Source organism: Leptonychotes weddellii, chromosome 16 (genome assembly GCF_054177405.1).
Source record: "Leptonychotes weddellii isolate Sample4059 chromosome 16, ASM5417740v2, whole genome shotgun sequence".
Taxonomy (NCBI): domain Eukaryota; kingdom Metazoa; phylum Chordata; class Mammalia; order Carnivora; family Phocidae; genus Leptonychotes; species Leptonychotes weddellii.
In genome coordinates, this window is record NC_138384.1 from 12,956,666 (window position 1) to 12,968,916 (window position 12,251).

The window sequence follows — 12,251 nt, forward strand, 5'->3', positions numbered from 1 at the left end:
GGTGGGGTCAGGGCGAGAGGGCCGGCCAAACTTCTTCACGTGACCCTGTTTCCCCCGGGGAGGAGTTCGTTTTCCCACCACAGGGGGCGCTGGGGCCGAGGGGCGAGGGGCTAGGGGCCGCCTCCCTCCCTTCCCGGGTACTTCTGGGCGTCGCTCTTGGGCCTAGGCGGTGACGCCATCTGCCCGCGACGGGGGCGGAACGCACTTGACGCCATCTCCGGGCGCCCGGCTTGGGGGGGCGCTGGGTGTGGGGCGGCTCCGGGGCCGGGGATGGCGGCGGCCGCGGTTGCGGCGGCTCCGGGACGAGCGGGAGGAGCCCGAGGAGCGCCGTGAGATGGGCCGGTGAGTGTCGCCGGGAGTGGGGGCAGCTGGGCCGGCCTCACTGAGGCCAAGCAGGCCTGGGCTCGCAGCTTAGGAGGAAGTGGCCCCCTGGAGCCCATTGCCCCGCCGGACCGGGGCCCGAGAACCGCGGACGGGGAGAGCGAAAGAGGCCGCGCCTAGAGTCCCGCGCGCTTTTCTCCGGCCCAGCCCAGAAGGCGGCCTCAGGCCCCGGCGCCCCCGCGGCTGTATCCCGGCGGACCGGGGTGTCCGAGTCTTCGGGGCGGGAAGGGGCCCCCAAACAAGGAAGCATCGCCTGCGGGGCCTTGTCCCTGTCCGTCTGCTTCAAGGATCGACTCCCCACCCCTAAACGTTAAATTCCCAATTTCGGGCCCTACCCTTGTTGCAGCAAGGATTGCAGGATCATGGGAAGCCATAACCCGTAGTCTCTTCCAAGCTCCACTCTTTGCTGGCGGGCGTACTTCTCGCCCTCACTGAATTTTGGGTTCAATCTCTTGATTCTGGGCTGTGACTAGCAGCGTTGGCAGCTCACCGGAACAGACCCCCTTCCCTGTTAGCTCGGTTAGGGTCACGAACTGCATCTTCCCTCTGAGAAGTCCTCATCGAGCCTCTCCTGAGGCCGAGGTTTCAGATTCCGAAATGTGTTTTGCGTTGTTGGACCCTGGTGGACAGGCTTGGCTCTTTGTTGTCATTCCCTCAGACCTCTTGCCTCTTTTATTTCTTTTATTCGACTGTGTTTGGCTAACCTAGAGGCAGGTTTTCCTTAAGGTTTTAGTTGCAGGAAGCAAAGATCAGGGATTGGAGATATGACCCCAATTTCTGTTGCAAACGGGGGAGAAAGCTAATTGCTTTTCAGTTACTGGAATTGCTCGCGAAGAAGGGATGCAAGACTCGTGCCCACTATGTAATTTGTGTTTATGGAACTGAGAATTTTTCTTTCCCCCTTGTTTTCCTGTCTCATCACCTTTTCTTGTACATACACACCTTGCCAATCTTAAGAGATAAATGTTGCTTCAGTTTGGTTAGAGGCTTGCAGTTCTGTAGGACTTGGACAGGAAAGTGGATAGTTTCTCAGAGTACTGGTCAGTACTGCTTTATCTGTTGTCAGAGATTAAGGCTCCATTCTTCAGTATTTGATGTTCCTGGCATGTGTAGATTCAGATATTGATAATTTAGTGTGAGCTTTGTTTCCCCATTGTTAATAGCTACATGAGGACCCAGGCAGTATTTTCATTTTCTGTCACACCTGATTCAACACTTGGTACGAAGTTGTCACTCAGAAAATTTTACACTCACACACAGGATCCTATTTTTTTACCCTGGAAATCTGTTAATAAGGCTTCCCCTTGAGTGACTCCCCCTTGACCTCTTTTTCTGCCCCAGAAACATAAATAATTGTTCTTTTTCCTCTAGTGCCACTTTTCTCATTTAAATAACCTCCATATCTGTGTTTTCATCAGCCCTGAATAAAGGTGAAATCCATGTAGTTGATTTTTCCAGCTTCCCATTGTTCACATGGGAATAATGTTGAATCTTCCATTTTTAGTTGCACATTTACCTGAAATTGGGATTGGAAGTAAATTTAACCTTTGGGGAATAAGTACAGGTAGAGAATGAAGAATATGTTAAGGAAAACAATGAAATTTGACACACATTGAAAAATTTTTTTCAGGGATGTCTTTCTACAAATTAGAGCTTAAGAGATAGCTTTTTCTCTATTCAAATGCCTAGAAACTTGATAAATGTGCTGGTACCTCTGGAGCAGAACATGAGGCAGGGACTCATGGACTTTAATGTTTTTGTGGCTTTAGAATTACCTTGATGACACTGGGGAAGTGAGAGGCTAGACTCCTGCTTACTTTATTCCTATTTTTGTCTTCTAGGCTCCCAAGGCAGCGGGGAGGACACTGCTTCTTACTACAGCTGCTCAGAGGCACTACTGGAAGCTCAGGTAATAAAGGGAAATTTGGATACCTTGTTGCCAAAAAAAACCATCTGGGATTCAGCAGTGGAAAAACAGAACAGTGTAATATCCAGATCCAAAGAACTGGAGCCTTGATTGGAAGAAATAGGTGACAAAGTTCATGCGTTGAAACGTTCAGACGAAAAGTGTACTTTATGACAATGGACAAAAGCATGTATGAGAGGTGACGGCAAGAGAAAGGAGGGAGAGAACTTTCTTATGAATCATAGAGACCCAGACAGGTTTGGAGGAATGGAACCAGAATTTAGGAAGTGGTGCCTAGAGCAGACCTACAGTGGAAAAGGAACCATTGGCAAAAGAAAGAGAATGAATGAAGAAAGTACATTGAAGATGGTTAATGAGAAGAAAAGAAGTCTTTCCAGACGTGGGAAGTCTGTGTATGGTCAGGAGAGTTTTGTTGCTCTTTAGGGAAGAGGAGAAACAAATACATTATAGAACACACTAGTACAATCACTTTCCCCATAGGGCGCAAGTTTGAATGTAGTATTTCATGGGGCAGAGAAGACGCTATTTTTCAGTGGCACCTGGGTCTTTGAGGTAGTGGTGATATGAGGCAAAGGAGGATGAGAGTTTAACCAGGCCTGGGGTGGGGGGATGGGGAAAGGTGAGATCATAACCTGAATTGGGCTGGGGAAAGGAAGCAAGGATGAGGTCATATATTGGAAAGAAGATAGCATGGTAATCTTTGGTGACAAAAGGAGAAGCTTAGGAAAAAGAACCAGCAGCAACAACCATGTGGTCAAACCTTTTCGGGGAGAAGGCTGGGAAGAGTCAAGGTCCCCATCAGAGGCACACCTGATCATGAAGCTGTTGGTCTCTCTGGGGTTGTAGAGCCCACAGGTTGTTTACGCGTCGTTGAATGTTTGTTCCTGTAGCTCTCTTTGGTTTCCCTGACTGTTTCTTTCATGTCCTGGGCTGGATGAATGAGGGAAGGGTAGCATCCTTGTTTGCCCCTTTCTCATGCCTTTTTTTCCCAGCAGTCCCCATTGTTACATCTTCCTCTGTGGGCACAGTTTCTGCTACTTCCTTTGACTTGGTTTGCCCCTAGGTTACTTTTCTTTGCTTCTGATTTGTTCCCTAGCAGATGTGGGCGCCCCCGCCAGCAGCAGAGAGGGGTGCAGGGGAGCCACAGAGAAGCCCCTTCTGATGTCCCAAGGAGCAAGCCGACCCCTTCCAGGCTCCAGGAACACCACAAAGCAATATGAAACCTGTTCATGAGAGGAGTCAGGAATGCCTTCCACCAAAGAAACGAGACCTCCCCGTGACCAGCGAGGATATGGGGAGAGCTACCAGCTGCTCAACTAACCACACACCCTCCAGTGATGCCTCTGAATGGTCCCGGGGGGTTGTGGTGGCCGGGCAGAGCCAGGCAGGAGCCAGAGTCAGCCTGGGGGGTGATGGAGCTGAGGCCATCACTGGTCTGACGGTGGACCAGTATGGTATGCTGTATAAGGTGGCTGTGCCACCTGCTACCTTCTCCCCAACTGGCCTCCCATCTGTGGTGAACATGAACCCCTTGCCCCCCACATTCAATGTAGCGTCTTCACTGATTCAACATCCAGGAATCCACTATCCCCCAATCCACTATGCTCAACTCCCGTCCACCTCTCTGCAGTTTATCGGGTCTCCTTATAGCCTTCCCTATGCTGTGCCACCTAATTTCCTACCAAGTCCCCTCCTTTCTCCTTCTGCCAACCTCGCCACCTCTCACCTTCCACACTTTGTGCCATATGCCTCACTCCTGGCAGAAGGAGCCACTCCCCCTCCCCAGGCTTCATCCCCAGCCCACTCATTCAACAAAGCCCCTTCTGCCACCTCCCCACCTGGGCAGTTGCCACATCACTCGAGTACTCAGCCACTGGACCTTGCTCCAGGCCGGATGCCCATTTATTATCAGATGTCCAGGCTACCTGCTGGGTACACTCTGCATGAAACCCCTCCAGCAGGTGCCAGCCCGATTCTTACCCCTCAGGAGGGCCAGTCTGCTCTGGAAGCAGCCGCTGCCAACGGACAGAGACAGCGAGAGCGAAACTTAGTAAGACGGGAAAGTGAAGCCCTCGACTCCCCCAACAGCAAGAGTGAAGGCCAGGGACTGGTGCCAGTGGTAGAATGTGTGGTGGATGGACAGTTGTTTTCAGGTTCTCAGACTGCACGGGTAGAGGTGGCGGTGCCGGCACACCGAGGGACCCCAGACACCGACCTTGAGGTCCAGCGGGTGGTTGGCGCTTTAGCTTCTCAGGACTATCGTGTGGTGGCAGCTCAGAGGAAGGATGAGCCCAGCCCCCTCAACCTGTCGCATCATACCCCTGACCATCAGGGTGAGGGGCGAGGGTCAGCCAGGAACCCAGCAGAGATGGCCGAGAAAAATCAGGCCCGAGGGTTCTACCCTCAATCCCATCAGGAACCGGTGAAACACAGACCTTTACCCAAAGCAGTGGTTGTAGCTAATGGCAACCTGGTGCCCACTGGAACTGACCCAGGTCTGCTGTCTGTGGGCTCGGAGATCCTGGTGGCATCAAGTTTGGACATGCAGGCCAGAGCCACCTTCCCAGATAAGGAGCCAACGCCACCCCCCATTACCTCCTCCCACTTGCCCTCCCATTTCATGAAAGGCGCCATCATCCAGCTGGCTACAGGGGAGCTGAAGCGGGTGGAGGACCTCCAGACCCAGGACTTTGTGCGCAGTGCCGAAGTGAGCGGGGGGCTGAAGATTGACTCTAGCACGGTCGTGGACATTCAGGAGAGCCAGTGGCCTGGATTTGTCATGCTGCATTTTGTGGTTGGTGAGCAGCAGAGCAAAGTGAGCATCGAGGTGCCCCCTGAGCACCCCTTCTTTGTGTATGGCCAGGGCTGGTCCTCCTGCAGCCCTGGGCGGACTGCACAGCTCTTCTCTTTGCCCTGCCATCGGCTGCAGGTGGGAGATGTGTGCATCTCTATCAGTTTACAGAGCTTGAACAGTAACTCAGTTTCTCAGGCTAGCTGTGCTCCCCCAGGCCAGCTGGGTCCCCCCCGAGAAAGGCCTGAGAGGACAGTCTTGGGACCCAGAGAGCAATGTGACAGTGAGGGGAAGAGCCAGCCGTCAGGTGAGGGCTCCCAGATGGTAGAGCCCTCGCAGCCGGAGCCTGGTGCTCAGGCCTGCTGGCCAGCCCCAAGCTTCCAAAGATACAGCATGCAAGGGGAGGAGGCACGGGCCGCACTGCTCCGTCCCTCTTTCATTCCGCAGGAGGTGAAGCTGTCCATCGAAGGGCGTTCCAATGCAGGAAAATGAACCTCTCTCCCAGACCAGGACTGGGGCTTTACCCCAGAGCTGGGCCTCACCGTGAGCAGGCAGAGGATTTGCACATGCCGAGCAGGGAATGGCTCTCTTGGCAGTGAGATTGGGGGGAAAGAGGAGGCATAAAGGCAGCCTCCCAAGGCAGGGTCTGTTGCTCATTACCCCATGGCATCCTTTCAGGACAGCCCCAGAGGGTGCTGTGATGGGGAGCAGCGGGCCTGAGCCAAGGAAGGATGGGGGTGCACACAGGATAAGAAACATTCCAAATATCAGGGCCTCCCTGTTCTTTCCTCCCCATCCCTAGCTCCTGCAAGGGGAAAGTCGGGCTTTGGGGGCAGGTGGCAGAGGGAGGGAGCAAAGAAAGAGCCAAAAATGATGATCCACAGCTTATAGTAGCAGTTCAACTGTCTGAAGTTTTTTTCCTTTCTTTTTTGTGGTGGGAGGGCAGGAAGCCCCATGATTGGGATTAAGAGGGTTCCCACCCAGAACTCTTCTTTTGAGAGCTGTGCACTTTAAAGGGTGATTTTGTTACAGATGTCTGTGGGTTTGTGGGGAGGAGCACTCATCTACAGGACTGTGCTTGATCCTGTGCTTCAGCCCTTTCCCATCTCCCCACCATTCCTCCCACAAGGCTTCTAGCACTGGGAGAAAGAGAAGCCCCTCCAGGGTTCGGAGTGAAGTACTGCGTTGGCGGGACCCAGTCGGGACTTTGGGAGAAAGACCTGATGGCCAGGTGACCGGTCTCTAGGCAGGGCTTCTGGAAAGGTAGCTGACTTAACAGAGCTCCTTGTACCCAGCATGCCAGACCTACTTCAAAATCGAACTGAATTTCTAGTTGGTAATGGTGACTTTTGAAAGAACCGGTGGACCTTTGTCCCTAGTCCCCTACTCTCCTCCTTTGTCTATGTTGTGCCTAAGTGCCTGCGCTGCCCCCACCCTTCTCCTGCCCTGTCCTGTGCATGGTGTCTTGACCTCGGCCTGATTTGTAGCTGCACTGCCTTCCCCTTCTGCAAAATTGTTTTTGTCCACTCTGACCAAGACCTCTAGTTTTTGGTGTGGAGGGGTCTCTCTCATTTCCTCTTCAGTTATATTCCCTGTTTTTCAAAACTCATAAAGAATCATGTCCCCTCCTCTTCTGCAGCTGAAGAGCTTGGTAGAGAAGCAAGAAGGGAACTGTGCCCTGGGTCAGGGCAAATACACCTGGCTAGGCAGTGCCCGTCCTGGTGTTTTTACACAGCCCCTCCCATCTTATTCCACTTCCTGTCAGCATTCAGGCTTCTCCCAGCCATCCCCTCCCACAGCCAGCTCTAAGGTTCTGGTATAGTCTTGATAAGTTTCCAGTCCCTGAAGTGTCTCCTAGATCTCATTTTGCGGTGGAGTGTTCCTCTGCAAAGAGCATTCTCAATCTTAGTTGCATTTACCCCGCCTTGTGTCTTAAGCCCACGTTTTCACAACTTTTAGCATCAGCTTGGCCTATGGGTTTCCACTGGGTATTGAGAATTAGGCTCCCCCACCAGCTTTTAGGTGGGTGGGTGGGTTTTTTGTTTGTTTTTCAGGGGTCTTCAGACTCTTGAAGCAACTCAGGGTATTGTCCACTCAGCTCTCTGGTGAGGCTTCTCCCAGTGTATGATCCTGGCATTTCATTTAGAAATGCACCTGAACTGGCCGAGGCCTTGCCTGTCATCAGGAGTCCCAAACCTCTGAGGTCTGATCTCTGCTCTGTCAAGGACTTCAGGCAAGTCTTGTGACCTCTCGCTCTTTCACTTCCTCCCCAGCTGCCAAATGGGGATAAATAATCTTACCTACCTCCTGGGGGGAGGGGGAGTTCTGAGAATGGAGTCATTCTTAGTGTTCAGGTGCTAAAGGTTGTTCTCCTGGGGGAACAAAGTGACTGAGACCGGCTTGTTTGCTACAAGCCCTACACGCCACTGTTTCATTCCTAGAGAGAAGTCAGTCAGGTTTTAGAGGCCCATCCAAAGGAAGCTGCTGACCTGACTGTGAGTACTTAAGTCTCTGGGTCACCTCAGAACCAAACACCAACTCTGGTGAATACTCAACCTTGGATGCGTTTGGGATCCTCACCTTTCCCTTCTCTGTCCCCCATTTTCTCTGAATGCTGCTTTCTCTGGCTTGTTTCCTACAGGGGGGGCCGATGGGGCTAAGTCTTGAGGAACCCTCTCCAATGACAGCCCTGGGAGAAGGCCACATCTCTGGCTGTTCTGTGATCAGCTCATTCCTAGGGATTATTGTTTGCACGGGTTTCTCAGAAACCTCCTTCCTCATAGGAAGGCTCACCAACTGAAGACAGTGGCATGCACACAGTAGACACTCAAGAAGTGTCCACCAAGGACACCAGTTAAGCTTCCTCCTGGTGGGAGCAAACTTATGTCCAACCAGAGATAGTAGTTTAAACCAAGTGACCCTCCACTTCCCAGCCTGGTAATTTCCACTTAATCCTGGAAAGAGGACATCTTGTGCACGTTGGCAGGTTGGGCTCTGACTTTGCTGCTGCTGTTCCTCTTCTGTCTCTTGCCTGTGAAGGAATAGCCGCAGCTCTTCTAGTACCATGCCATGTGTACGTAATATATGAATGCTCCGTTTGCGAAGCTGCAGAGGTGTCTTTTGTGAAGTATGGGCTCCCAGGAACTGAAGCTCTGTGCTCTCAATCTTGGTCAGAGCTGTGGCATCCGCTTGTCTTTTCCCTCCGGTTCAGTCTTTTCTTCCCAGGTATGAGAAATGAGAGGAGCCTCTGGTGGTCTGTTCTTCCTTAAAGGAATTTCCTAAGTTGGCAAGAGACCTAAGAGTGGTTTTGAGATAGTGAGCATTTTAGTGGGAAGCTGTCAGCTTTTTGGGAAATGGGCAATTGAAGAAGGCCAGCGCCGCTCCCTTATCAGTGGTAGGAAATTCCCAGAGTTTAGGAATAGAAAGGAGGACCGCTAACTCTGGCACTAACCAGGAATGCCTATACCAGTTTGGGATAGAGTGATCAGGTAAAGGACGGGTAATACATCCAAGTCTTGGATCATCGTTCCTCTCAAGATGTATATGGTGTACATGGTGGGGGGCATGGAGGGTGGTGGCGTGGGGGAAGGGGATTCAGAGCTGAATACTTACACCCAAGGGGAGGGGCCCTAGCAGATCTGGACTGACCCTTCTGCAGTCTTGGTCCCAGTCAGTCATAACACCAAGGGCTTTGCTCTGTGCTGCTTTGCTACTGCTGCTGTCTGCTCACTGTCCTGCCTGCTACCTTTGTAGCGCCCTGCCCTTCCCTGTCTGACCATATGGAGGAAATCCAGGCATCCTGTCCATTCTTACTGTGCAACTGTTACTTTATAGCAAAGTCACGTTGAATAGGGATAGTATGAAATGCTGCTGGTGGGCTGGTGAACCCAAAGGGATGTGGCTTCAGTGCTTGTTGGGAGCCCTTAGGCTCCAGATATCTGTCTTGAGGGAGAAGCAAACAGGTCTTATTAGTGGGCGTTTTCTATGTATTAACTGCTTTCCTTTGTGGTATGTTATATCCTGTTTTTAAAAATAAATGATGGGGAACCAGGTTAGGGCCTTTGCCAGCATCCTAGGGAGGGTCCATCTAGCTCTAGTTATGTTGGTTCTGGGACTGAAGAGGGTTTGAAGTTTGACCGAAATAGCCCCTCAGTGGGGTTTAGTTTTATTTTTACCAGTGGACATCATAGGAGATAAACAGGGTGGTGTATGATTTAAACCTGCAACATGCATGCACATTGGAGAGTTGAATGATCACACTGGAGGTGAAGGGTGGACATGGGCTGACTGGGAAAGGGCCTGGGTCCTTTGGAGTAAAGACACCTGATTAACTGAATTGGCCATGGAGATTAGGTCACAGTCTTAAGAGCAAAGTAAATTGGGTAGAGGCCAAGTTTTAGGGAGACTTCCTGGCCTCCTAGGGCTAAGTTTACTAAACTACACTGAAGCTACAATACTTTCCAGATGGGAAAAAGTGTACACTACAGTTGAAGAGCTGGACTGTGCAAGGTTGGATGTTGACCAGGAACCTATTAGCCCTTTGTTGGGAAGCCTTCACCGTCCAGCTTCCCTGGGCTAGAGAAGGCCTCCCACATTATGCAATAATAAAATAAGCATCTGGGTCTTTGCAGCTATCAGTTGCTCTTTCAACTCTAGGGTCCATCTTTGGGCCAGAAGCCTGATATGAGCCTAGGATGACACTGGCCCTCGAGATGCTAGAGTCGACTGCACTCTCTCCTTACCTGCAGACTATGCACAGTGCCTGGGGTGGAAGGAGGAGAGGTGGTGCGGTTTGCCCTGCTGAGCCTCCCCAGCAGGAACAGTAGTAATAAATGCACTTTTCACACTAAGGTTTCTTTATTAGTTCTCCCGTTAAGCCTAGATCCTCCCCCAGTAGGTTGCAAACTCAAAGTCTGTGTGATCCCAAAGCCATTCTACTGCAAATGCCCAGCAGTGAAGATGGCCTCAAATTGGGTTCCTGTCTACAGTGTGTGTATGGCAGCAGCCCATGTGCCTTTACCTATTGTCAAACTTGCAAGCATTTATTTCTCTTTATGACTGTCACGGGGACTGAGGTTCTTCAGAGAGCGAGCTGGTGACACCGTGGTTTTACACCCACTCCCTGGACAGGGAGTTTGCACGTAGTTGTGAGCTGTGAGTGGTTAGTGCATTGCTGGTATTGCTGAAGGCGGGGTTCATCCCTCATTTGCTTGATACTCACACTCGAGAGAATACAGATTGTGCTGGGAAGAGACTGACTGTACTCGTGGCAAACTTGAAGTATTAAAATAAGGCTGTCCCCTACAACCTTCCTAGTCACACACAGGATCCCTGTAGCCAAAACAGTATATGTTCCAGCCGCAGAGAGCAGACTGCTCTCAGCTTGCACAGCACCTTAGGGGAGGGAAGAATATATGGATAGGGAATGGGGTGGAGAAAGGAAAGTGGGAATGTTGCCATCAGGTGGCTTTAGGGTCCTGAGGAGTAAAGAAGGACGGCACTGGGGAGGTCTGGATGGATCTGATTTGTGTAGGAGTTCCCTGTAGATAAATTACTGATCCCCCAACTACTATCCCCAGTATGTAATGGCTGAATTAATATGTAATCAACTGCATTGTATCTAAAGCCTTAGAACTAGTCAGGTGCTCCCCCCACCCAGTACCATTTCTTACCCTCTAATCCTACCTGATCTTTAACAAAGCATTAATAATTCTAAGGATAATCTCTATTTTGTTGTGCTTTTTTGTAACTGTTTTAAATAAATCAATTTGTACTGTATATTTGTACTTTTGTGAGATCCTTTTTGCTGTTTTACCATTTTAAGTCTCTGTACTTGGCTACACACAGATTGTATTTTTATTGTTAATGCTCTTCTTATGGATACCTGCATTTAACTTGTGGACTATGTAAACACAATATATATCAATATCTATATATCTATATATCTATCTATATAAACTACTAGCTTTTCCTTTTGGTGTTTGCGCCTTCTTCTTATCCCAGCCTTAGACGGTGGCTGTTGGGTGGGGGATAGAAGCCCTTCATGGGAGAGCTTGTAATGGCTAATAGTGCCCATCTTTATGTGGTGGGCTCTGGGCAGATCTGCACGTTCTGGTGGTGTGTATTTCAGTGACCCAGAAGTCTACCTCTAGACATAGATACTAGCACAATCAATCACAAGGACTTGTAGATGTCCTCACTGCTGGCCTTTTCTCCAATTCTTTTCTTTCCCCAGGAATGCTTCCAGAAATTGTTGGAATACATCAGCTGCAATCATAGCTACTGCTTCTAAACTAGAAAGCTTGCCAGTAGTAAGAGGCGAAACACTCAGATACAGGATTGTGACTCAGATACATTTATTGAGCACTTACTAGGTGCCACAAACCATCCTAAGTTACATATATTAATAATTATATATATTAATACATGTTTATATATTATATATATTAATTAGATATTAATAGTCATTTGTTGCTTATACTATTATTTCCATATTGTGTTTGGGGAAACCAAGACAGGTTAAGTAACTTGCCCAAAGTTAGTTTTTAAATGGCAGTGCAGCATTTTAAATCTAGGCATTGGGCTCCTGAGTTTGTATTAACTCCTAGTTTGCTGTGAAAATTAAATGAGATAATCCATGTAGAGTGCTCAGAATAATCTTTGACACATAGTGAGTGCTCAACAATTTTGAGGCGTCCCAAGTAGGACTTCAGTATGGAGCTCTGTGAGAGACATTTGACGCAATTAAGTACTTTCCTTCAAATGTCCAGTACTTTGGAATAAGATTAAAATTTTTGTGTTCCCAGAACAGAAATATTTCAGCCTGCCTGGTAGGAATTAACCCTAGTCTGATGGTGGGAAGGGGGTCAGTTAACACTATTAAATAGCCTTAAACCTATGGAGGTCGAAGAGAGTCCCAAGTTTCCTTGTTATGATATTGGAAGAGGTCCACATTCCTGGCATAGTTATTTCTCTGGCTATAACTTAACTAGGGCACTTCCTTCTGGACCTCAAGATCTATAATTATCTAAACTGTACACAACCTTTGGTGCAGGCTAAGGAAAGTTCTGTACTTGTTCTGTACCATCACAGACACTTTTTAGAAATGACCTCAGCTCTTGTCTCCTCCTTGGTTTGGCAGACATACAAACT

The 12,251-nt window shown here is 49.6% G+C and overlaps 1 protein-coding gene across 2 annotated transcripts; it reads left to right on the forward strand.

Annotated features, from left to right (window-relative positions):
• Nucleotides 1-224: 224 nt before the first annotated feature.
• Nucleotides 225-11,070, forward strand: ATXN1L (ataxin 1 like). Of its 2 annotated transcripts, none has more exons than XM_006742330.3 (3): nucleotides 225-342; nucleotides 2,223-2,290; nucleotides 3,405-11,070. In XM_006742330.3, the coding sequence occupies exon 3, from the start codon at nucleotides 3,525-3,527 to the stop codon at nucleotides 5,589-5,591; it is 2,067 nt and encodes a 688-aa protein (XP_006742393.1). In that variant the 5' UTR covers nucleotides 225-342; nucleotides 2,223-2,290; nucleotides 3,405-3,524; the 3' UTR covers nucleotides 5,592-11,070. The 2 variants fall into 2 exon arrangements, with proteins under 2 accessions (XP_006742393.1, XP_006742394.1); XM_006742331.3 differs by having other exon boundaries at nucleotides 229-342; nucleotides 3,408-11,070.
• The last annotated feature ends 1,181 nt before the right edge of the window (nucleotides 11,071-12,251 follow it).